General features: G+C 45.6%; 1 protein-coding gene across 5 annotated transcripts in view; it reads left to right on the top strand.

The window, feature by feature from the left end:
• The window catches only part of HIVEP3 (HIVEP zinc finger 3), a 224,046-nt gene that overhangs the window by 168,781 nt on the left and 30,017 nt on the right, over nucleotides 1-25,248 (top strand). For all 5 annotated transcript variants that reach the window (XM_048968662.1, XM_048968663.1, XM_048968666.1 and 2 more), the window contains one exon: nucleotides 3,753-3,898. In XM_048968662.1, coding sequence (XP_048824619.1) covers nucleotides 3,753-3,898 — 146 coding nt within the window. The remainder of the gene's footprint in view (nucleotides 1-3,752; nucleotides 3,899-25,248) is intronic.

The following is a 25,248-nucleotide window of genomic DNA, read 5'->3' on the forward strand; positions in this document are numbered from 1 at the left end:
TCATCTATTTGGATACATGGGAAGAGGGGGATGAGGGATGGGGAATTGCTACTGTTAGTTTAATAGGAATTTGTTCATCCTTTTCTCAGTTTGGTAAGTTCTCAGTGAAACTTACAGAGTGAAGAATCTAACACCCACTAGAATCCCCCCCAAAATGATAATAAATAAAAGGCAAGCCTGCTCCAAAGCAATGTGCCGTATTTCTGTCCTCCAGTTTCTACTTGCCTTGTAATCAAAAGAGCATGTAGGAATCACCACCGCACCACGAACCGCCACTGCTCGAGCACAAAGGATTAGACTTGATTTGCATTTTCTGTCTCGATATTTCAAATAGCTTTACAACTTCTTTTTTTTTTCTTTTTTTTTCTTTTTTTTATGAACGCTGTTATAATTCCCTACATTTTGCATGTTATAAATGAAAAAGGATTACCTTGGGGAAATGGGATTCTGTCTGGTTGTGCATCTACTGATCTCACGTTAATGAACATGGAGAGGCATGCTTAAAAGTATTTAAAAATATTAAAGGGAGATTTGCAAAGTGTATTTAGGCTCCCAAAGAAGTGTATAGGCATGCAGTGACATTTATAAAAGTGCCTCAGTAGGTTAGACATGGAGCCTTGTGAAAACACCCATGTCTTTTAGCCCATTTAGTTAACGTCTTTAGCTGTCTGCCAGCTTTTCTGGATACCTAAGGATATTTTATACATCGTCTTTGGAATTAAGAGGAGGAAGGTCAGTGGCTTCGTGCAGGCAGAGCTCGCCAAAGCCATCGGCCACACGGGTGCAGAAGTCTTTAAGATGCTTCTGCTGCATGGACTTTTGTATCTCGCATTGAGGCCAGATTTTTTTCTCTCTCAGTTAATGCTGAACCATACAGATCCCTTTAATCCAGGTCATGTTCATGTAGATTAGCAAACAGAATTGCTCGAAAGACTTTGCAATTTGATATTCATCTCAAGTCAATTTATATTGATGGATTATTCATTTTATTTCTGAATCATGAAATGAACTCTGAATATTAAATTTATCGTAATCGCTGCTGCAGCTGCTGCTTATAAATATGTCTTAAAATGCACAGTAGAGTCGCTGTGATTCAATAAATCTTTATTTCTATTCAGCATTTCCATCATTCTGCAGAAATCCAAAAGGCAGATTTTCTTGGAGCCTGGGGGCAGATAATTACCTGTGCAGCGCAATAACCGCACTAATGCTTGATATTTATGCACTCTTTTTTCGGTGGATTTTATCTGGAGGGGTGTTGTGCCATCCTTGACTTCATTCCCTAATAGAAGTGCCTGTGCTCCTTTGAACTTTGCTCTTTGGCGTGGTGCTAAAATGAACACAAAGCCTTGTGTTTCAGAAATACGACAGACCCTCATATCCCAAAGTTAAAAGTTCAGCTCTACACGGGAGCGGCTCAGCCCCTACCCATCAGAACACCTATTTCACTGCATGCATTTACTCCAAGGCTGACAAACCTTTTAGACAAAACCCTACAGAAGTTGCAGTTCTCACAGCGCAGTTTGCAAAAGCAAGGGCTTGTCCTGCAAAATCCACCTAGAAAACGACGTAGCCTAACTTTAACATGAATACCTGCTGCTGGAAGGAGTGGGTTTTGCAGGAATTACGTTAATTTCAATGGGGATAAATTGACCTCATGCCAAGTCAAGAAACGTTTTTAATTAGATGATCAGTGGGAGTGAAATCCCCAGTTTAGTCTCTGCGATGCTTATGACTGGCACAGATTAAGAAGCTGCTGGTTACTCAGGAAGACGCGATTTCCCGGAGCTGCGTAGCAGTGGCATCAATCACAGGTTGAGAGTTCAACCTTCAGTTAACTCCAGCTACTTTCCTTAAGTCTTTTCTTCCTTATGGAACTATAAGCTGTCAGTCAACACAGCAGAAAATGTAAAAAAGCTCTAATATTTTGTACAATTATGCATGCAGCAAGCTACCAGCGAGCAGTAGTACTGTGTATACTGTCTAGTACTTGGCTTGATTTCTAAATTGCCAGTGGGATTTACTGAGCAGATCAATTCTGAAGTGACTGTAGGCTGCAGTGTGCATGTAGGGATGGTTAATTACACTGTATCGTGCTTGCACAGTTTGTAAATTAAACGAGATTGTAACAGGGGGTAGTAGTGACTGTATGATTTTGGCTCTCCACGGTGCCTTTCATCTGTCTATGTTTTGTGCTTTCAAAAGTTGCAATAAATAAACCTCATGCTACATCTAGAAAGTCAATTGTTTTGTATTCCTCAAGGAACTGAACTGGGAAGGCTTTCACTAGCGTTGTTGTGGACGTGTAGCTCCCATCAGGAGGTGAAGTCATAGTGCTCCATGTTCAGTTTTCAGAGGTGCCACTGATTGGCTCCGAGCACAGAGCACATCCCCATAAGATCATAGAGATCCATCTGTGCTGTTAAATCGTTGTAATGGTGCCTGGCCCCGTTCTGGCCTGGGTGGATAACCCACGTGGTGCCCAGGAACATCAGGGGAGGTTGGAGGAGGCATCTTGGAAGCATCCATGGGGCTGATGGTGTGGAGTTGGGATCATCTGTGTGAGCTGGTCCAGGGCAAAGAGCAGCCCCAGATCCCATGGAACTTTTCAGGTCTCTTTTTGAGCTCTGTGGCTTCTCTCTAACCAGGGGAGACAAAGAGGCACCTGGTGAGTGCTCTGTTCCCTTGAGATAAGTGCTTAATCACCCCGAGAGCTGCCACTGTCTCCAGTGGCCATAGAATCAAAGGTGACCAACTCAGATTTAAACTTCCACAGGCAGGAAGTTTTTCCTGACCCTGTGTCTTTCAAACCCTCTCTCTTCTTCAAGAAATAAAAAATGAAGTGAGAATGTGGGTGATTCAATTGTACTTCAAAGATGTTTTTGCATTTATGTAAAATGTAACCTGGGTAAAAGGCAGCCCACTTCCCTCTCGCAAAGCTTTGGAGACCCATTATGTGTAATGTTAGGTTTTAACAGGGAAACTTCCCAAGATTCCATTCCAGGTGTGAGAGCTCCACTTGCGTTGGGCAGAGGCAGGGAGGCAGCTCTGACATTTCAGTCCATTTACCTTAACAGATAACATGACACGTGCAAGATGAGATGTCAGCACACGGCTCAGACCTGGCTATGAAAAAAGGGTGGCCAGGGGTAGCAGTGAGAAAGGCAAACTCACCCTGGGAACGTGTGGGGAGGTCGAGGGTTGTTTTCTCCCATTGGTTTTGTGGCTTTCTGTGCACGGCGCCCTCGGCAGCAGTTTAGTGAGAGGAAATCACCCACAAGCTCTGACTGTCGAGTGATTTACATCCAGCTTAGATGGCCCAAATCCAAAACTGTGTGAGTGTGTGTGTGCGAGGGGGAAATCCAGGGGTTGAGGTTAAATATATGAATTCTAGTGAGGTCTGCTCTCAAGATCTTTATTCATATTAAGGGAGAGGATGATCCAAGGACAGAGCAGTGGATTTGGGGACAGAGACCCATGGCCGTGCCAGATGCTCACATTCACCCCAGCACCTCCCTGGATAGCCCTGAGCCACCATGCATCTAAACAGTACTTCCAGGAGTCCATTGTAAACATAATCCAACCTGCAGGGCTCAAAATCCAGAAGCAGAAACTGTGTTTCTTGAGATGTTGTCCTGTCACGAGCAGCCTGTGTGATGGGCTGCTGTTTCAACCTGCAGTATTTGGTCTGTGGAGTCTGTAGAGTGATGTTGTATGTAATCAATGATTGTTTTGCTCTTTTGGGGAGATAGGTTCATTTGCCTTCGCTCCTTTCTAATGAAGGTCGAAAAGATATAACTAGAGCTGAGAAGGAAGAGGATAAAAGAGGAAAACCAGAAGAAGAGGCTGTTGTAACCAAAAGAGGGGAGCCAGTCAGGATCAAGATCTTTGAAGGAGGGTAAGTGTCAATTTTATTTCTCTTTTTTTACTGTTTGTATAGGAGTTGTTGGTTATAGTGATGGCAAGTCAGTGGAGGTGCCGTGTGGAGGCCAGGTATAGCTGGATTCCAGATCTCCTTCAGCAGCCACCTTGCAAACCCAGGCCTCGAGATCAGCAGATACTTCAGACTGCATTCATGTCCTTTTCTGAGTTGTCTTCAATTAAGAGCCCCCTTGATCTCATCTGTGAGCAGGTGGTTGAGTGAAGACAGCTGAAGAGCACAAATGCATCCTGCAGCTGTCTCTGATGTGACAGAGATGCTCTCCATGTCTTCTGCATCCTTCCACAGCCTTCTCCTGAAAATGAACTTCCTGATGGTTGTTGCCATTGTAATGAGAAACTGGGGAGCTCCTTCCTTGGGTTTTAGATGGGGGAGCAAAGAACCATTACATATATGTGATTTTAAACCCACCCAACTGAAGTAGCTCAAACCAGAATGGATGCAAGGTCTAAATTTGATGCATATCTTTATTGTTAGGTCCAGGTAATGCAGAGTGCTATTCTGTAATTCAGCACTGGCCTAATATTATTGTTTATCTTTTCAAAAATGAAAAATCAGTTAATGAGTAGCATGTCTGTAGGATGCAATTAGTTTCATACTTCAAGATCATCCTTCCTGTGTGTTGCAGAATCCTGAGCAGGATTCATCAGTTCTTTTGTTGCCATTGGGTGGTCTTGGTTTTTGTGTGCTAGAAAAAGGCTTTAATTAGTCAGTGGTTGTGGTTTTCTCTCTGCTGTTACCTGTTGAAGTTTGCTTTTATTTTAAAATATTTCATTAACGGATGATCAAACCATCTAACCAGAGGAGTAAAGCGGTGCTTTGTGAGAGGAAAGCTGCTTGTTGGCTCAGGACTGCTCACCTCTCACCCAGACTGCATGCACAGCTCGGATTTAGGTGTGTGTTGGCAACGAGTGGTGAGCACTGAAGGCCAACCCTGAAAGGAAAAGCCCTTCCCTGTCACCTGCCCTCAACCTGTAATGGTTATGGCAAAGTGATTTAGGGAGGGAGCCCAGGGGGTGGCAAGAAGGCAGCAATGAGTGCACTGCTGTCATCTTTCTGTTGCATGCAGGGCCATGGGACCAAACGAGCGTTGGGTTTTATTGCCTCAAATCTCCATGAGAAGCCTCCATTTCCTGGGTAATCCAGGACTCCTTCCTAAGTGTGATTAAGGAGGCTCGCCATTAACGTGATGGGAAAATCACCCTGCCCCTCACAGAGCTGCTCCACGGAGGTTTTTTGGGGACAGTGCTTCAGTGCCACATCTCCTTGTCCCCCGTGTCCCGAGCAGAATGGGCGGGGAGTCACATTTTCTAAATGACAGACACAAAATAAAGCAACTTTTCCAATATGGTGTGTATAAGCCAGGATCAGGGAACGTATTAGTCATCCTCAGCGTATGCTATGTTTTATTTTAAAGTTCCTGTAGCATCAGCTTAAAGCAGCCGTCCTTCTGGATACGAGACAGAATATAGTAGCTGCTTAATGCCAAGCACAGGCACAAGTGTAAGGCACCAGATTGGAGAAATGCATTTCACATCTCAACAAGATGGTGTGCACACTGCTGAGAGGTCGGGCAGGGCAGGCTGTGCTCCCAGGGTGCTGCTACAGAGCTGGTGCTTCGTGCCACAGCCCCAAAAGCTTTCTGACATTGAATCCCTTGGTCTCAGCAGCTCAAATCTGCAAGGATGTTTTCTTACAGATGAATCTGTGGGTTGCTTAGTGCTTTGCACAAGATGCTAAACGGATCAGACGTATTCCTTGCCATCTCCTGCAAATGTTTCATCAAATTGCATCCATCCTCAAGATGTTAATTCACCTACTTTATTTCCCCTCCATAAATATTCGCTCTTTTGTTTCATTCTTCCCTTATTTATCAGTTTCACGTGATCTGTTCCAGGCTTGACCCATCCTTCCATTGCAGAGCAGTTGGTTTCAAATCTTTTGAAGCCAACCTGTGCTTTTTTGCCTCTACCACGGAGGGTGATTATAAAGAAATTCAAGCACTCCTACACAATTTGAACTTGCTGTATCTCTTTTAGCTCCATCTTCCTCTCAGTTTTTTTTTTTTTCTTTGAGCTCTTCCCTTTCTTAATGCTATTTTCAGCACTTGCTTTTTCTCCCACTGTACATCCTTCTTCCAGCCCTATTTCTGCCTTTCTCCTATTCCTGCCTTGCTCACAGCACCCAGGACCAGCTCTGCTCCTGGCCGGAACCTCATTCCCTGGCTTCCAGAAACCAGGAAAGCCACATTTCATGCTTCCATCACACCCGATGCCCGTCTTTAAGGAACAAAGTGATGAACCTGCTGGAGTCTCTAGAGCTGTGCTCTCTCTCTGTGTTGTGGCTTTGGTTTCTTTGGGATGCAGGGAGAACACGTGTGGCTCTGCCTTGGCTCTTCCACAGTTAAACATAGATGGAGTGTGCAGTTTTGGGTGGGCTCCTGTTTGTAGAATGTTTGCAAACAAGTCTTAAGCTCTATATGTAATTTCATATGTAAGCTCTATATGTATGTTTCAATGTATGCTCATATATATATATGTTTCAATATAAGCTCTATATGTAATTTCAGCAGTGGATTTGTATGGAAAACCCTGGAATTTTATAGGACTGGGTGCACCTCTGCCATGGCCAGCGTTTGCTCCCATCATGAGCACCCATGTACTCAACAAACAGCAAAGAGGTGGGAGCTCAGCATCCCACGCACAGACTGGGCACTGCACTGCCTTGTTAGGATGTATTGGGAGAACCATGCTGTCAGGCAGCTTGTACTCCTCAAGGAGCACATAAAAATATCCACTGGCCTTGTCCTCAGGGTTGCCACGGTGGTTGTGAGCAGTGAAAATGAGCTCTGAAGGTCATGCTGGCCAGCACAGTTTCAGAAGTGCCACGATTCCTCCCTCTGTGTCACCTTCATCAATCTGCTCTGGGGTTTCGGGGGCACTGGGACCATTCTGAAATCTTACATCATGAAACTGTAGATTGGTATCGACCTGATTTGAAAGTGAGGTCCTTGATGGTATCATGGGCTTGTAGGGGAATGTTGCCTGTTTACTGTGCATTAGCATCTTCATGATGAAATCTGATAGCGACAGGGGTCAATATGTGTCCTCTGCTTCACAGCCGCATGTCTGTGCTCTTATGGAGCCCACTGCATGGCTCTTTGGGGTCACTGACTGCAACTAGTAGGGAAAGCAATACCAAGATATAAGGGTTAAGAACAACTGACGCTAACTGACATCCCCAAAGCAGCATCATGTAAGATGAGTACTTCAAAGGGAAGGCAGAGGTGCTCTCTGTGGGAACTGCTCCGCTCTTTTTTTCTGTAATCAGGAAAAAAAAAACACATGTGGTTGCAATGTAATGGTCACAGCCCTGAAGCTTCCTTTCATTCGCACCATCCCATGTGTGCAAATCCACACATGAGCAAGAAGAACCCATAGTGGTGTAGTGCAGGGTATCTTAACACTGAGAAAGATGCTCTTGGTGCTGTTATGACCCAGGCTGCTCTGGACTTTGGTCTGATTCAGACATGAATCTGGGCCCTTCACTCCTTTTCCTCACCAATAAGTAACAGGGTCTTTGCCAGGCATGGGTTCTTCTGAACCAGAGTGGTGGGTCTCCTCCACCTTAAATCACTGCTCTGTTAGTCGGAGTGAATTCCTGTCCCACAGCCCCTTCTGCCTAACACAGTGCATATAACTGGGGGGATTGCATGAGGACTGACAGCTGAGCTCCTGGAGAGCCCTGGGATTGGGAGGGGAGAAACTATTGCCTCCATGCTGCAAGGCTGCTTATGGGATTTTAGGCAGGCAGGAGGGAGATGGGGACATCACCAGACAGGTGGGAGATTTTTCTTCCCAATGCTGAAGGAAAACAGAAAATCCCTATTTTATCAGACTTGAACATGATTACTAATTAGAGGGACAAAAAAAAACTAAACGAAAAAAACCCAACCTTTTGCAACCCATTAGCTGTGTGCATTCCTTGCTCCCTGCTCTCCTCCCGCTGCCGCTGGGATCTGCGGTCGGTTCCTCTGGGTGATCTCACTCCATTTCTATGACCGGCCACAGAAACTGCAGCTTCCCACCCCCTGCTGACACACACCTCCCGGAAAATCCCTGGCACAACAATGCAGGAGTTTTATTACCCTGGAGAAAGCCCGCTCTGTTCAACAAGCAGACTTTCTCAGCCTGTAACCCCAAACCCCTGCGCCGAACCCGGTTCGTTCAGGGGATTTCCTCTGCTGCTTAGATGAGTTCTAAGAATTCATTGTGTTTATTTTGCAGGAGTCATTTATCCCAAAGACATTAATTTGAGCACACAATTAGCGGCAGAGGCGGAGCCTGTCCGTATCTCCTCCAGCTGCACTGTGCATCAATGGTGCATGTTGCTCCTTTGCTTATCTGCTCCAGTCTTATGGGGGAATGCACTTCATGGCCCCAGGGTGGTGCCTCACATATGACATGAAACAGTCATATTTCAGAGCATAATCATTTCTTGGGTGAAAGTAAAGAATTCCTGAAATTTTCTTTTTAAATAGAAAGTGAAAGGGGTTTTCCTGCTGCTGTGCAGGGGAGGGTGGGATTGGTATGAATGCTGTTCCATTGGGGTCAGAGTGCCAGACTGACCTCTGGCTGTTAATCTGAGCATCTTGTGGTCGGTTGCTGGATTTTCCCTGCTTGCAGGAGTGCTGAGGAGGCATTGCTCAGCCCTGTGGCTGCACAGCCCCATGGAAAATGTGGTCCTACGTGTGTCAAGCTGCACACTAAAATGTGGTTTGAAAACTTTTAAAGCCAAGTCATCAGCTTGTGCACAGGTATTTATCCTGCTTTTGTAAAGGACCTTTAAGCAGATGTGTGAATTTTCAACACATCAGACTTGACAACAAATGGAGAGCTTTCATGCCTTGAGGTCTGAGGCATACAGCCCTGTTGCTCAGACAGAGCTGAGGGTGCTCCGCCACCGTGGGTTGGGCATGATGGGAAAAGGGAAGGGGAGAGCACTCCCTGATTTTGCCATATGAAAATGAGACATCACATAAAATGATGGCAGCTCTCTGAGAATCCTCTCCAATGGAGCCTCCAGTTCCCTGGATGGGACATCCATGCTCATAGGGTTTGCAGCAGTCCGTGGGGTTGGAGTGCTCCCACTTGACAGGAGCTGGGCTCGTGGTTCCACTGGTGAAGAACACATCCCAGTGTCCTCGTCCCAGTAAAAGAACGTAAGATCTCATTGAGCACCATACATTTACACTCTGTTTTTTTCTTTTCATAGCACAAGCAAAGCACATTTTCTGCTTAAAAAGCTAACAATCCCGAGAAGACAAGACACAGGGTGGCAATTTAAGGAAGGACGGATTTATGAATGTTACCGCTGCTGACAAGATGAAAGGAGAGATGGTTTGAAGAGCCAGGTTACAGGCAGTGAGGAAGGCTGCCTGAAGGCTGCATGCAGGAATAGCAGCAATGAAAAATGGCAACTAGAGAGAAAAATGGCAACTATTTTCAAAAAGAAAGGAATGTGTTCTTTTTGCTTTGAAAATCATTGCCTTCTTACTTTAGAGGCTATGTGGAGAGAAGGTTCCACTCAACCCAAAGCAAATGATTTCCCCACCCCATAATGTGTCTTTAAGAAAATTTGGATTTTTACAACTTTTTAATTCTGGTCTTACTTAAGCAACGTTTCTGCCTGATAACTCAGGTTGTTGCCAAGAAACTGAAAAATCGGTTGTTTTTGGAGGTCTGCTCAGGAAATCCTTTCTTGGAACGGGAGCTGCGAGGTACACGGCAGGAAACAGAGCGTGGAAGAGGAGGAAAGCACAGAGCTGGGCAGAGCAAAGCAAAGGTGCCACTCACTTGGCTTCAACCCCAGGGACCGCGCTCTGTTGATGTGTGGGATGAGGCTGGCAGAGCTGACGTGGTTCCTTTTGGAGGAAGGTTGTGGGGCAGCTCTGAAACGGCTCCAGCTCTCGAACCCACTGCTCTCACAGATGGTGCCACGTGCCAGGAGCTCTTGTGTCAGTAACCTGGCAGTAACTTCGGGTTGTTAACCCGAAAACAGGTTATTAATGTCTGTTGGGAGCAGCTTCTGGTTGTGTAAGCAATGCTGAAGCATCATGCAAGATCCTAAATGGGCCTTTGGGGCAGAGCCCAGAGCTTGAAGCACTTTGTATTTCCTTGCTTTTATGACAGTGTTTACACCCTGTGAGTTGATAGCCACCATGAATGCTCCTCAAGGCTCTGTGCAGCGTGAATCAGCATCATTCACATCCAGTCTCTTCTTTACTACCTCCTTATGGATGTGGGTGCAAAAAAGCATTACATCCTCTACGTTTTGGCCAACTGATCACAGATCCACTCTCAGTTCCCATCCCAGGCCTGGATGAAGGAATGCTCATGAGCACATGGAGCGCTCACACCAGTGCTGCCCATCCCTTCCCTCGGCTCCTGGTGGCAGGACATCCCTGCATGCTGCCAGCTCTCCTTCAGCGCCAGCTGTGTTTGCACTGAGCAGTTCCTGAACACGCTGTTCCCTGAGCATATCCTGCAGACAGCTTGGTGGTTGGAGCAGATCTGTGTGGCGGTGCACCCCTCCTCTGCCTGTGACTCACTGTGGCTCTGGGATAAGTCGTTCTGCTCCCTGTGCTCCCATTCCCTTCCTTGGGAGAAGGGACATCAATTCACCTGGTGCTAAGCTTGCTTGTCTGCTTATCTAATATTCCTCAATGGGAATTGTTATTGTTTTACCCCATTTCCTGCCCTGAAAATCTTGTCGCTTTGCTTGACAATTGGATTCACTCTGCAGCTTATGCCTGTTTTCCCAGGAAATTAGACAAACACGGAAGGATTCAGTCTGGGCTGTTGTCTGGCTTTCTTTATTATTCTTCCTAAATTATTTTCTGTACAGCCAGCCCACTTTCTTAACACATCTTTCTGGCAGGCGCTCATAATGCTGCTTGATGCTAATTTCCCACAGACAGTTATTAAGAAAAATTATCTCAGCTTCCCGTGTGACCATGTGTGGGATGCACACCTTTCTGCACTGGACTCTGTCCTGAGTAAGGATGCCTATGAGCATCCATCCAACCTGCCTCTTGGCTTCCCTGTGCAGTGCACTTGGAGTGAGGCAGAGACCTTGGGTGCACAGCATTCCCCATGGGGTTTTCCCAGCCCCTAATTCTGTTCACTGTGACATTTAACCTCCTCTGTGTTACACAAGGACAAGACTTCCCATTTGCTGTCTTCTCAAATGAGGAAAAGTATAAAGTTAAATAATATTATGCAAGACAGTGTCTTTGACGCCATGTAGAGGTGCCTGGTGATGGCCAACCTGCCTTGCTGGCATCCCATTGCACCTTTGTTTGGGGAACAGAGTGCTCCAGCTGCCAGACTTGTCAGTCTCCCATTGTAGCACTGAATTAAAGGTCTATTATTAATTGCATATGTTCTAGTAGCTGCTTGGCTTATGACACTTATGACATCCAAGGTTAGGTCCAGCAAGATAACCAGGAGCAGAGACCAACAAGTGAGTGGGTTACTGGGGTGGGAAGCAGCACCATTTTCTTTCCTTCTTCATTGGAAAGACAAGTTCAGGTCACTGCAAGCAAAAAGACAGGATGGGAGCACTGCATTGCTTGGGGCCTCTCCTCTCTGCCCTGCAGAGAAATTGGAGATCTACCACTCTCTCCCTGTCTCCATCCTCCCTCTATGGAAGAGGAGACAAGGAGGGATGATGGTGTTGGGTGTTTTTGTTCCAGACCTCATATCTCTTCTGGGGGTTGACCAGACCATTCCACATGTCTGAGGTGAAGCCTTTGGCCAATGTGACACTGAAGTCCAGGAAAATGATTTGTAATCATGGAGAATGGTTACCTGTGCACTGGTGGCATTTGGCACAACAGAATTACCAAGAACTGAAAAATAGCATTTATAGAATCATAGAAGCATTATGGTTGGAAAAGACCTCTAAGACCACCACTTCCAACCTCAAGCCTGATACCCACTGACCACATCCTTCAGTGCCACATCCCTGTGGTTCTGGAACACCTCCAGGGACGGTGATACTGTCACTCCCTGGGCAGCTGTGCCAATGCATCAGTGCTCTTTCTGAGAAGAAATTGTTCGTGATATCCAGCCTGACCGTCCCTTGGTGCTGACCTCTCATCTTATCACTGTTACCTACGAGAAGAGACCAGCCTCCACCTTGCTACAGCTTTTCAGATCATTCTTCCCATCTACGTCAAAAAGGACCACCAGGGGCTGCAGGACCAGGACTGCTGGCAGAGCAGTGTGAGAAGTCAGGGAAGTTGTGATATCCAAGAACACAGAGAGGGCCTCAAGCATTTCACAGTGCCTTGGTCAGATGGGTGAGGGAAAGCCAGTGGAAAGGAAGGGTGTGATTTGATCAGGCAGTTTTGGCAGATGAGTTGGGACAGAGAAAGTAGAAATTGGTTAAAAGGAAAGAGACTGTGATTATTCAAGCAGGAGAGGGTCAGGCTGGCTGGAAGGTCTCAGCAAAGGGAGAGGGGATGGGATGGGATGAAGAGAAAAAAAGGTACGAGCTGATGTCAGGAAAGTGGAGAGAAAAAGTGGATGAAGGTCAGAGATGATCTCAGGATTCAGGAAAAAATGTAATAGGAATTGACACATACAGGTACCAAGTAAACATGACTCATATGTGTACTTCTCCAACATTGCACATGCTCTCAGTTTCATAAGAGCAAGCATTTTTTTTCTTCTTTTTTTTTTCCAGTTTAACAAAAGGCAGTTGGGTGCTTTCCTTGGTTGAAGTTTTGAAAACAATAGCCTAAAAGAATCTGTGTGCAGTCCTGATGTGAGGCTGCGCTCTCCTGGGCTGCCCTTCTGCACCTCGGACTCACAGCCATGACACAACGTCTTACTTTGAGCCACTGTCTGATATGGCCAAGTGTCTGGAATAATAAAGTCTCCATGTGAGAGGGCTGGATGTGGGCTTGTGGCAAACATCAAGACTGTGGGCTTTGCACTTTATTGATTCAGTGACACAATCTCCCCAATTAATTCAGCGGAAAATTTGAGAAGGCGAACGTTTTTACCAGCTTTACTTAGGATTATCCAGTTGTTAGCATCTGCACATCGAGCAGCCTGTCCTATACAGCACTGTAAATAGACACCCTTTAATAGATTCCAAGTACTGTGCAATCAATTAGAAACCCAGCGTTCAAATAGACAGACCCAGAGCTGACTGCCTGTTGCTCAATCCGTATCCCACTAGGTAAATGGCAGGAAAATGACTCTGAGAATATAATTCTGGCTGTTTGGGACTTCCTTTTCTGTCCCTTCCTAATGATGAAAACATTACTTTTGAGCAGATAGATCTCTTCTCGAGGCAGATGTTAATCTGATTCCTGCTCATCTGTTTCTTTTCTTGTTTTGTTTTGTTTTTAAACTCATCCCAAATGTTGTAGTTGGTTTTCGACTGTCTTAAATGTCAATCAGAGAATCCCAGTGATGGCAGATGGATGTGAAATTCTTGGGATTGTTCTGCATGATGGTGGAGGAATGGTGGAGTCCTGACAGTAAAATGTGCCTAAATGATATTGCATCTTCTCAGCCTGTTTTTCTGCTATTTAGAAGTTATGCTTGGTTTTCAGTTTTAGCTTGTTTTTGAGGAGGAGCTCACTGGGGGCACAGGCACATGCATCTCAAACCTGGAGCTGATCTGAGCCCAATGATCTCTAGGTCATAAAGTGCTGTAAGGCAGCTGTCAGCCCAGCTCAAGTTCTCCAGGATGGAGGAGAAGGAAAAAGCTGTGATTGCAAACTGCAAGTGCTTAAAGTCATTTCCCTGACCCGAAGGACCTACTGCTGCTCAGGCATTTATGCAAAATAAACTGCGTGAGGAAGGAGGGTACGGTGGGCTGTCACCCTTTAAAAACATGTGAGAAATCCTAGCATATGTATGGAAAAATGTGAATCCAGACTGACTGTAACTGTGTGTTTTGTGAGTAGACTCGTGTGACCAAAGGAGATGTTTTTGCTGCTCTCTTTCTGCTGTTTATTCTAGTCTAGAAATAAGACTGAAGAACAGCAAGCTGTATATAGATTGGAAACTGGAGAGCTCCAGTGTGGGGTAACAAGCAAGATCTTGCCTTGTTCTTCTGATGATGATCACCTGAGAGCTCTGCATGGTGATTGGGCTTCCTAGAGGTTCATGTGTTTTTGATTGCCTGGGTCCTTGTGTTTCCAACTGTCATTCTGTACATGGTATGTCAAAAATGAGGGGGGTCATCAGGTGTGAGGAGCTAATTTCATAGAATGATAGAATCATAGGGGTTGGAAAAGACCTCTAAGGTCATCAACACCAACTGTCAGTTCATCACCATCAAGTTGTTAATAGACCTTCCTGTTTGTTGTGTGCCTTGGTTTCTTGGGAAGCCTGGGAACAACTGAGCTGGTTTGGGTGTCTCTTAGTAGGTCTGTGCATAGTAGTGGTGTTTTCAAAGATCAAGTGTTTCTCACAGGTGTTTTTGATCAACACTTACACCACTGGTTTTTCATGTTTGTGAGTATCATCTTGTATTCTTATTCAAACAAACCATTTAATTGCAGAACTGAGATTCAACTCTCTGCATTTCAGTCCCCTTGCAAGACCAAACAGTGCTTTCAAACATCAGGTTCTCTGCAAAGCATTGAGCTAAGAGTGCCACAGCAGCCTGATTTTTTTATAAAATGAGAACCTACCCCAGATGTGAAAGGAGCAAAACCCTTTGATACAGAAAATAAATCCCTCTGGATGGCAGGAGAGCTGTGGTAGGACTGGGGACCTGTGGGCTGCAGGTGCTTGGGGTGAGCAGTGGGGAGAGACATTGTATGGCATGAAGTCCATGTGTTGCAGCTACATAAAAATGGGACATCGGGAGTTTAGGGTAAGGATTGATCAACTTTTCACAATTCAAAAAGATGAGGGATATTTGGTATAGTGGTATAGAATGGGATAAGTGATTTCTTTTTCACTTGGCTTTGGTATGCCCTCAGTTTGTGGATATTTTCCTTTTTTTTCTTTCTTTCCCAAAAGGCTGTAATGTACCATAGTAACATCTGTGTATATGGGAATATAGGACATCAGTACAAAAAAAACCTAATTAGTTTATTTAGCCAGAGTACCACTGGGCTGAAGTTTTAGAGTGGAAGTGTGCTGGTTTTACCACAGAGTATTATTTATAACAGTAATTTATTGGGAATTCAGATCTTCGTATGTTGCATCTTGAGCTCAATTTATTGAGCTGAAAACTGAGCACACTGATTAAGATTAAGATCTTCAGAGGTGCTGAGCAATGGGCAGGGCTGATTGCAGTTGCCCTAACTGTGGGTATTTGTGCCTTTGCAAATTGGGTCTTCATGTAGATGTCACCAAATGGGCTTAATAAACTCACAGCAATCAAGAGCGAAAACTGTGGCCCTTCTGCACGAGCCCACTGTTGAAGCTGATGGTAAATGAAGAAAGTGCTAATATGTGGTGAAGGGTACTTGTAGGAGGCAGCAGGCTGCAGAAATAGAGGAGCTCTGGGAGCCGCCAGTCCTGTCCTGTGCTTGAGCCACAGGTCTGTGAACATTTACAATTCTGCAGCTTGACTTCTTCAGCAGAGAAAGCCGCAGCGATTTCTGATGCCGCACCGCCGGTCCCTGGTGCGCGGCTGCTTTGCAATGTGTAAATCTCCGAGGCACCTCAGCATAAAACACACACGAACCTCTCTGCTAAAGCTGACAGAGGTTTTATGTCTTGCAGTGAAGAGCAGTGATTTAAAATAGCTTCTAGCTCTGCCCCCGCTTCGGAAGGGGCCTTCACGGTCCTCCTCTGGAGAGCAGAGGCCGTGTCAGCACTAACAGCAGCCGGTTATTTTTGCACAGTCCCCGCAGCCTTCCTGCCATCCCTTCCAAAGTGTCACCAGCACCGCCGAGGTCACATCTGGAGCAGCAGGTTCGCGAACCCTGCCTGGAATGGGACGGCTCCGTGCTGCTCCACAAATGGCCCCGTGCAGGGAAGTCCCGGCTGGATGGCGATCCCACAGGGGCTGGTGGCTGCAGGCAGCTTCCTGCCGCGCCGTGTTTATCCAAGAAAGGGGAAGGCGAGTGGTTTCGAGGAGGAGTCGCTTCGGATTCTTGCGGGCTTTGATGTCGCCTCGGATTCAGACAGCAGCACGTCTTCCTATAGACCCGGCCGGAGGCAATCCCACCGCCCTGTGTGAAGATGTGGGGGTGAGAGACCCCCGGGGAGCCTCTGCGTGTCCTTGGGAAAAGTGCCACAGCTGTAGAAAAAACACAAACGGTTGCTGCTGTGACTTCCTGGAGAGAAACGGGAACGTATTTTGCTCTCAGCAGAAGTGAGCATGATATACTGGCACTTTTGACATGCAGACATGCAAAACAGAGAGAGAAAAAGTTCTAGGCAACAATTTATGTGTTGTTTTTTTTTTACTTTTTTTGTTGTTTGTTTGTTTGGAAGGAAAATATCCTGAAATGTTGGTGCAGAGAGGGATTTCCTGAGGTATGTGAAGAATGGCCTTTGTGCCCTGGATATAGCACTTTATGAGCAGACTGGATCTTGTCTGCCATCCGCCCTCACTGCTGATCGTGTCCAGACCCCTTCCAGGTGGGAACTCCTCTTGAAGGAGACAACGGAGATCTCTTCCCATTCCCTGGGTTCTCATACTGTTGGAAAAAACCACAGTGTGCTGCAAGTCGTCCATCCTCAGCGCCGTGGCATGGTTGCAGTCAACACCATTCCTGCTGTTATCTGGGGGAGCTCAGTCTGTGTAGGGCTTTTCCCTTCTCTTTGCATTTTGCCAGCTTTTCTTGCAGAATGGCTCTGAAGTGCAACCTTTGCTGCCCGTATACAGAAGTAAAATTCACCAGCTGCTCACACAGCTCCTCTGCAGTGCTGTTCTGCGTGCCTGCAGTTTCATTCTGGGTCTGTCTCTGTTTTGAAAAATTGGGAAGAAAAGTAATTTCCTTGTGCTATGTCTACATAGAGCCCTCTTTGCATCCGTTTTTGATGGCAAAATAGCCCTTCCTGCTCTGAATGGTGATAACACTCTCCACTCCCCATGTATTATTTCTACAACCTTTCTTCCCTGCTGGAAAGAGCTCTCTGAAAACATCTGCTGACCTGCTTCCTCCTCCTTCAGCTCACCTCTGCTCTGAGATGTCTGTCTGCAGAAATGATGGCAACATTTAGACTGCGTGTCCCAGCACATCACACCGACCTACATCCTCCTGTTGTTTTCCCTTGCTATCCACCGCTGCCCATCTGCTGTCTTTTTGTATGTCCTTGGGGCTGGATCTTGGTAAATTAGTTTTTCACTCTGTGTTCACTGTCTGCACAGTAGACCTGTAGGCACTGTGTTATGATAAATAATAGGGATCTATCTTTGAGAAATATTATTCCTTCGTGTGTGCAAAGTGCTGTGCAGAAGGGGTCTGGCTTGGCTGCAGGAAGCTCGTTAGGGGACCTAATGAGAGCAGCCAGCCCGTGGTGCGGGAACACAAGTGAGAGCTCCGCTCCTTTTAGGAGCTGTTTCAGTTGCTCCTCCTTCAGCCTGGAGGTGCTCCAAGTAAAAGCCCCTGCAGGTCATCAGCAGGCAACGGTGCTCTCAGGGGCTCTTTTAAAATTTTTTTATCCTGGTTAAACTTGCTCCTCCTCCCCCAAATCTTACAATCTTCCACCATTAGCACACACGACCATTGGCACGTTCTCCTTCTGCGAGACTTCCATGGGAACCTTTCCAAGGAGGACTTCTTTCACAGCCCCTCTCAACCCACAGGGGAGGTGACCGGACCTGTCGCGTTTTCCATCACTGACCTGGGAACTGCTCTCCTCCTGCCTCCCACCCCACCTCCTCCATGCTACCGACTCGTCTCCGTGCTGCGGATGGAGGGGACCGCATCCCTGCCTTCCTCCTTTCCCAGCTGCATTGCTATGGAGTCTGTGATCTCACCCACGAGCATGGCAGGACGGCTGGGAACAGCTGGAGCCTTGTGGTCCCGCGGTCCTCGCAGGAATTTCTGCATCCTGGAGGAGTGGGAGCTTCCCGCGGGAGAATGGTTTGCGCTGAGCGCTGTCCCGTGAGAACAGCACTGCTGCTGGGGTTTGCAGAGGCACGCAGCCGTTATCTGAAGCTATAGAGCTGCATCTGTAGAAGTGGTTCCTAAAATTAGCAGGCTGATGTGGGACTGTGTGGCTGACTAATGTTTAGGGACTTGTAGAAGAAATCACCTAGGGTGTGCATGCATACTCCTTAAGCTACAGAAGAGTGTGCTCTTGGCACAATCATATTTTTTCTTCTGATTATTATAATCATTATGCACTGAAACGTTCTGTACAGCAGTCGTAAAACACGCCGGCTAACAGCAGATGCCTGAGAGAGAAGGATTTTTACTTCTTTTTTTAAGTTCAGTTGCTGAAAAATGACTGGGGAAAAAAAAAAAAAAAAAAAGCATTATGGGTTTTCCAGATTTTTTCCTCAGTAATTGTGGTATCTAATGTGTTTTTTTGATTTGAGGCTAAAAGATGATGGTTTTGAGCTGTAGGTCCTGCAAGCACAACTTTGGCTCTGCTCACCTCCTCACACATCATCATGGGTAATGCAGGCTCTGCCCCTGGTTACCCCTGCGCTGCCCTGTTTCCTTCAATTGCTTTGCAGGGGCGAGCGGAGCTGCCTAAATTGTTGTGTTGATTATGTGCAAGAGAGAACAGGATCCAGCTCCCTCTCTCTGGGCTGCATTGTTTTTTTGTAGGGATAGCGAGAGAAGGAGGAGAAAATCACAACGTTGTGAAATTGCTGAGCTCAGGGTTTCTGTCTCAGAACGTGCCCTGGGAGGAGCAGTGCGACGGGAGGGGGAACCTTCAGAATCGCTTGCCAGCTGTGGTGAGAGCTCCTGGAGAGCTGTGGGCCACTGCAGAACTCATAGAGGATGGTCCTCAGGGATTTCCAGCAGTGTGCAGAGGTGAGAATAGCAATCACCGCCCAGCTGGTGGGAATTCAACTGCTTGGTGAATGATTGGCAGTGCTCTGGACCCAGCTTCTGCTCTCCAAACAAAACCTCCACCTGACCCTGCTGCCAGAACTGGTTGGTTGGTTCGGGACCAAATTTTGGCTGCAGAAACACTAAAAAAGTCTTTTCCACTGGTATGTACCTGGGTGTTCATAGATTCAATGGGAGGATGACTCACTGCTCCTTGCCAGGTGATTCACAACACAGGTCCTCCCTGCAAACAGTGACTCCTCATTATCATTAGAATCGAGGAAGGCTTAAACTCTGCTCCTGCTAATGTAGATGAGTGCCCAAGAGCCGAGATGCTTTGCTCCAGCTCATCTGGAACCTCTTACAGCTCTAGAATTGGTCTGAAAAGTCATAGGATAAAATTTTCTAATGCAGTTCCTGGAGTTTCTGCTGTCCAGTTGGATTGATGGTATCTCAGGTCTCCTTGGGACCAGTCCTCATTTCCTTGCTTGGCCTTGACAGGAGACAGGAAGCACAGGAAATGAGAAGTAATTAAATCATTTCTTTAAAATTGTTTTGTCTTGAATCTAACTTGAAGGATGGATAAAGTCTTGGGATGAGTCTGAGGCTCATGTTTCCTCAAAGAGTTTCTCTATCTCCTGGAACACTACGGAATTTCATTAATGATTGTAACCCCTAGGTGTTGTGGAGCAGAACGAGGGCTGACATGATGATCTGCTTGTAGGTTGTAACCTAAGCCCGATCCATTCGGTTCTCCAGGATGTTGAGATGCCATAATAACCTGAGTAGCTTTGGGTATTTTGTCAGTTGTGGTTGTTTTGGGAGGAGAATGGAAATTCATCAGCCATCAACACCCAGTGTGATAAGGGCAAGAACTGACCAGAACGTGATACTGACTGAGTGCTTTTGTCACGGGGTTACTGTGGTTCTCAGATTGTCTTTACTATGTGTTTGTGTTCTGTTTTGTTGCCTCTGGGAAAGAAGGGACCAGGCAGCTGGACTTGCTTTTATTTACTATGCTTCACTATAGCCAGAGGCTCTTTGGCTTCTGTGTTATAGAAATAAACCTAGCCTATTATTATTATTTATTTTTACTACTTATTAAGAACTTTCACTGGGGAGTTGGACCTCACTCCGGGAAATGCCAGACTTGGAACCAGCATATTCCACTTGCTCCCATGGTTCCAGTCCCATCCATTGCTCTTTGTGCATCAGTCTCATCCATCGCTCTTTGACACGAGGGGACCATTTCTCCTGGAAAAACACCCTGCTGTTTCCAACTGGTTCCCTGGCTCCTGCTGGAGCTTCACATGGGGTTGGCAGAGGGGTTGTCTGGGCTTTCTTGTGAAGACATTTGGAAACAAAGTGTTTGTCTTGAAGAAGTTATTCTGTAATGTGCAGCGTATCGGGTTCACTTCCAAGATTCTTTGAAATCAAGGCACTTCCTGTTATTTCAAAGCATAACCAGGCCGCCACTTGGATGAGGCTTGCATTATTGTTAATGGCAGCCAGTCTCAGACATTCAGATTTTATTGTGCCAACAGTTTATGGATGGGTATTCATGTCACTGGTGAAGAACTGAATGAAACTCAATACTCCCCGCAGGGAGCTTGCTGGAGCTGCTGGAAGCCTTCTGCACTTGGAGGAGCAGTGTTTGGGTTTCTATTGCTAAGTAACAAAAGGACAGGGATAAAAACAGCTCCTGCACAGCACCCTCCTCCCAGATCTCCATACACCTACATGGGGAGCTGAGCTCTGAAGCCTCTTTATGCGAAGAGGAGGAGACTGGAGGAGACTGAGTTTCTCTGGGAGAATTCATCCCATGTGTCACACTCAGAGGGTGGAGGCGGAGGAACTTGAAGGGAAGTTTTGTTTTCCTTCACCATCCCTGTTGTTTGTAAGGAGTCCTCCTGCGATGCTCCCGAAATCTGTCACTGACTGAGCAGTGGGAACAAAGATGTGGGAAGTCACTGCAATGGCATCCTTGCTTCAAAAGCTCTTTGGAAAATAAGCTCAGATGTAAGGAAGATGGACTGAAGTCTCCTGAGACAGGAAGAGGAAAACAACTGTGATGAAGCAGATGTCCATCAGGGAATGGATTTATTCTGAGCCATTTTTGTTGCTTGCTTGTATGGTGAGGTCAGCCCTTCTTTTTTTTTTTTTTTTTTGTCTCTGCATATCTTACCTATAACACAATCATTACCAAAGTTAGCTGATACTAAAGGGAAAGTGGAAGTAAGCAGCGATCCCTGTATTACAGTGCAGCCTTCCTGAGAGGAAGGAATAACTGCTGCTTGCAAGTGGCTTCTCAAATCTGCTTGAGTGAATCAGTTGCACCACACCATACTTTTTTTTTTTCTGTCTCATGAAACACCTTACAAGTTTGCTCAAAATAAGGATGGCTGAAAATTTCCTTTCTCTCACTTGGAATACTCAGGGAATTTTAGTAGGTGGCCTGGCCATACAGTAAGTGAACATTAAGATCCTGTAGGGCAGGACATCCACTGCCATCACACCAAGGACACTGGCAGTGAATGGGACTCTTGGCCAATGGAATCATCTCCAAGTTGCCAATACTATTAAAATAACCATCTTCTGTAGCTCTGACTGCAGCTCAGTTGTCATCCTCTCTAACTTGTGCCAAAAGTCTCTTTATTATTCATCTGAGGGATTAGAAACGTTCATAATGAGATGCAGTTATTGCTGTTAATAAATAATAATAATAATAAAGATTTGGAAATGTAATCAATCGCATCTCTTCCACAGCATTTCATTGTAAGAAACGAGACCTGAAAGCTCATCATCTAAATTGTAGTCAGATGCCTAAGACTTGTTAGGCAAAGATGGAAGGAGTATGTACTAATTTCATAGAATGGTTTGAGTTGGGAGGGACCTTTGAAAGCCATCTGGTCCAAATCCCCTGTGATGAGCAGGGACACCAACAGCTCCATCAGGAGCTTAGAGCCCCAGCCAGACTGACCTCGAATGAAGTATTTATGGCCAACCGTTTTTCATTTGTAATGTAAAGATGGATTGGAAATAGCATCAGCTGTTGATGGATAAGTTTGGTCTGTTCAGTTCTTGTAACTTCTGAGTATTTCTTGTTACTACTGCAATCTTTGCCTTTTCTTTGGTCTGCACATGGTGCCGCTTGCTGCTCTCCAGTGATGTTGCAAGCAGGTTATTTCTAGGACATAACATAAGCTGAATTAACTGTGGATGTTGATCTGGATCTCAGCTTTCTCTTGTCCCACTTAGTGAAGCATGGATTTCAAATGGCCCAATGAGATCTGCAGCACCGCCCGCCCTGCCGTGCTCCCACTGCAGAGGAGCAAATAATCACCCAAGGAATGGGGCCCAGGGGATCCCTGCTCACAGCGCCTCGCTCCACAGCCACAGCAGAACAATGCAGCTAAATTTCCCTTGTGTGGTGTTTGTCTTAATTACTGTTTTTCATGATGTGCAGAAATCTGGCTTTTTTAACCCAGTGGTGTTTTAGTCTGGGAACGTGCCATGTGGCTTCTTTTTTTTTTTTTTTTTTTTCTTCTCTATTTTTCCCTTCTTTTTCTTTATTTCTTAATGAAGAAGGAACCAACCTCATTAGGCACCATTTTTATAAGTCGTGCTATAAAGGAATTAGCTTTCAGGCTGAGCATAAAAATATATTTTCTATGTTAAAGACCTTATAATTGGCTGCTATGCTATAGATTCATTATAGAAGCAGTAGATGGCATTTTCTTTTCCTGCTTGCCTACCCTTAATTCTGGTGGCCGTAGATGGAATGGCTCTATCTGAGGTCCAGTGATGTTGAAAAGCAGAGCAATCACTTGCAGAAGTTTAAGCAATTAATGGATGAAACAAAATAAACACAGATTTGGACAAAAAAAAAAAAAAATAGTGAAAAATTTTCCACCCCAACCTTCTTTTAATCACAGAATCACAGAATGGCCTGAGTTGAAAAGGACCACAATGATCATCTTGTTTCAACCCCCCTGCTATATGCAGGGTCACCAACCAGCAGACCAGGCTGCCCAGAGCCACATCCAGCCTGGCCTTGAATGCCTCCAGGGTATTCTGTGAAGCATCAGTTGAGCTTGTTTCTCGAGGGATATGAAGAAATTCCACTCTTTAATAATTCAGAATTAAACAACGTAGCAATGCAGAGTACTTAGGGGCAGCAGTGATTTTTTTTGGTGTACCTGTACCCCATAGATGTGTTGCATTGAGGTGCAGTTTGTAAATGGGGTATTTATTCACTCCTAATAGGCTGGCAGATAAGAAGGCAGAAGAGAAAATGCATTTCTATAGCCTAGTCGCATGGCTCAGTGGTTCCTTGCCTTTTCCTGTGGCAGGAACAGTAAGGTTTTTTCACCTTGACTTATGTTGGGTAACTCAGGGCAGTCTGATAGCAAGTCTCCTCTGCTGTGTCCTACTGACATGGTGTCTGGCAAAAAGGGGTCAAAAATGGAGCAAGCAGAGCACTGTGAACATCTCAGAATGAACAGACACCACACAGAGAGTGCGAGGAGGAGGCAGCCGTGTCCAGCTGAAGGACATGATCTTCCAGCCCAGCCCAGGGCTGAGACCCACAGGTGTTGAGCATCCTCTGTATATCCCAGTCAGACCAGGAGGGGGTGGAAAACCAAAGAAAATTCGTCCAGACATGGAATTAAAGAATCATAGAATCATTTGAGTTGGAAGGGAGCTTTGAAGGTCATCAAGTTCAGCTCCTCTGCAATGAACAGGGACATCTGCAGCCAGATCAGGTTGCCCAATCAGTGGTATAGAAAGAAAAATCTGCCTGAAATAAATGTGGAGCTATCAAGATATGATAGTATCCAGTGAAAAATGAGGTGTCACATACCTTCCGTCAAAAATGGATGGTTCTTCGCACAAGCATGAAAAGATACACCATCAAAATGCATTAATATTTATACACCCCAGAAGCCAAATTCTTACAAAGAACTCTTTGAGTGTTTACAAATGTGTTGAGACAAGCTCTAGAGTTTGGTGGCAGCTTCAGAATAGAGACCCTCTCTCAGGAGCCAGTGACTATTCAAGAAGTACAGTGGGAGGAATGTGTTACTACATGCTTAAATTGGATGCATCCTTTCAACATACTCAGTAGTTTTAAATAATCCGTGAGTTGTAATTTAATCCAATAGAATTCAAGAATTTAATGATATGTTTAGGACTACTAAGTGGTACAGAGCATCACAGGCTTAAAAAAAACATGGGCATTGCAGGGACTGAGTTGGTGCTGAGAAATGAAGTCCTGGAGCAAGGCCATCAAACACAGTGCTTCCTCCTTGACATGGAAAGCGACAGAAGGACGAGAGGCAGCCTGTAATTAAAACAGCCATGGCATTGAGAATCACTCATAGCACTTAGGAAAATAGTGGCAGAAAGAGCTGCTTTGGGAACAAGGAGTATCTGTGTCAGTACTTAGAGTCAGTGGTTAATGTCAGATTATCTGGACATTGTTTGATTGATTGATTCTGATGGGAGAGGAGGAGGCAAAATTGGAACTGGGAGACGGACTTGCAGGCTGGATTTTCTCTATGAATACCTTATGAATGGGCTGTATTGAGTTGATTGTGGTGGTTTGTTTTTTTTTAGTGTGATGTTTTTTCTATTTGATTTGATCTTCAGTGAGGAAAGGTGATGTTGGAGAAACACTGTGTGTGTACCTCACCCCAACCTGCCTGACTGTGCTGAGACAACGCTCCAGCATTGCCTGTGTCTTGGAACGACATGTAGGGAAGTCTTAGAAATGGGCACATAGAAGTGGAAGGTGAATGTAGTTTTTTGTAATGCTGCCATCGTATCCTTGCAGTTACAAAACCAATTACTACTTTTTTTTCAGTCTTTTTCTTTCATATTTTTCTATGGGCTGGGATGAGGTGCTCAGGTTCCATGTGCTCTGCAGTAGCTGTCTGACTTCTGCATGTTCTGAAGATGGTCCACACATGGCCCAATCACTAAATAAGAAGCAAGAAACTATGGAAGTTGTTTCACCATCTCTGCTCCTAATGGGCTTAATTGGATTTAATGGAAAGGAAGCCCAGAAGGAACAGATTATCCCATGCATGCAATCAGTGCTACTCCACATTTCCCCATGCTGGGTGCCTAAAGATGGCCATTTGCATGGGTGATGCGCACACCATGCAGTGAATACTTTCACCTTGCAGTAAGGGCACTTTCATTTCTCAGTCTGGTTTCATTTCTAAATGCAATTCAGTAATGAAAGTCCGAGTTGTCAGCTTGTTTAAAGCAGTGCAGTATTATTTACATTGAGCCTTTTTTT

Source organism: Lagopus muta, chromosome 23 (genome assembly GCF_023343835.1).
Source record: "Lagopus muta isolate bLagMut1 chromosome 23, bLagMut1 primary, whole genome shotgun sequence".
In the NCBI taxonomy this organism is placed as follows: domain Eukaryota; kingdom Metazoa; phylum Chordata; class Aves; order Galliformes; family Phasianidae; genus Lagopus; species Lagopus muta.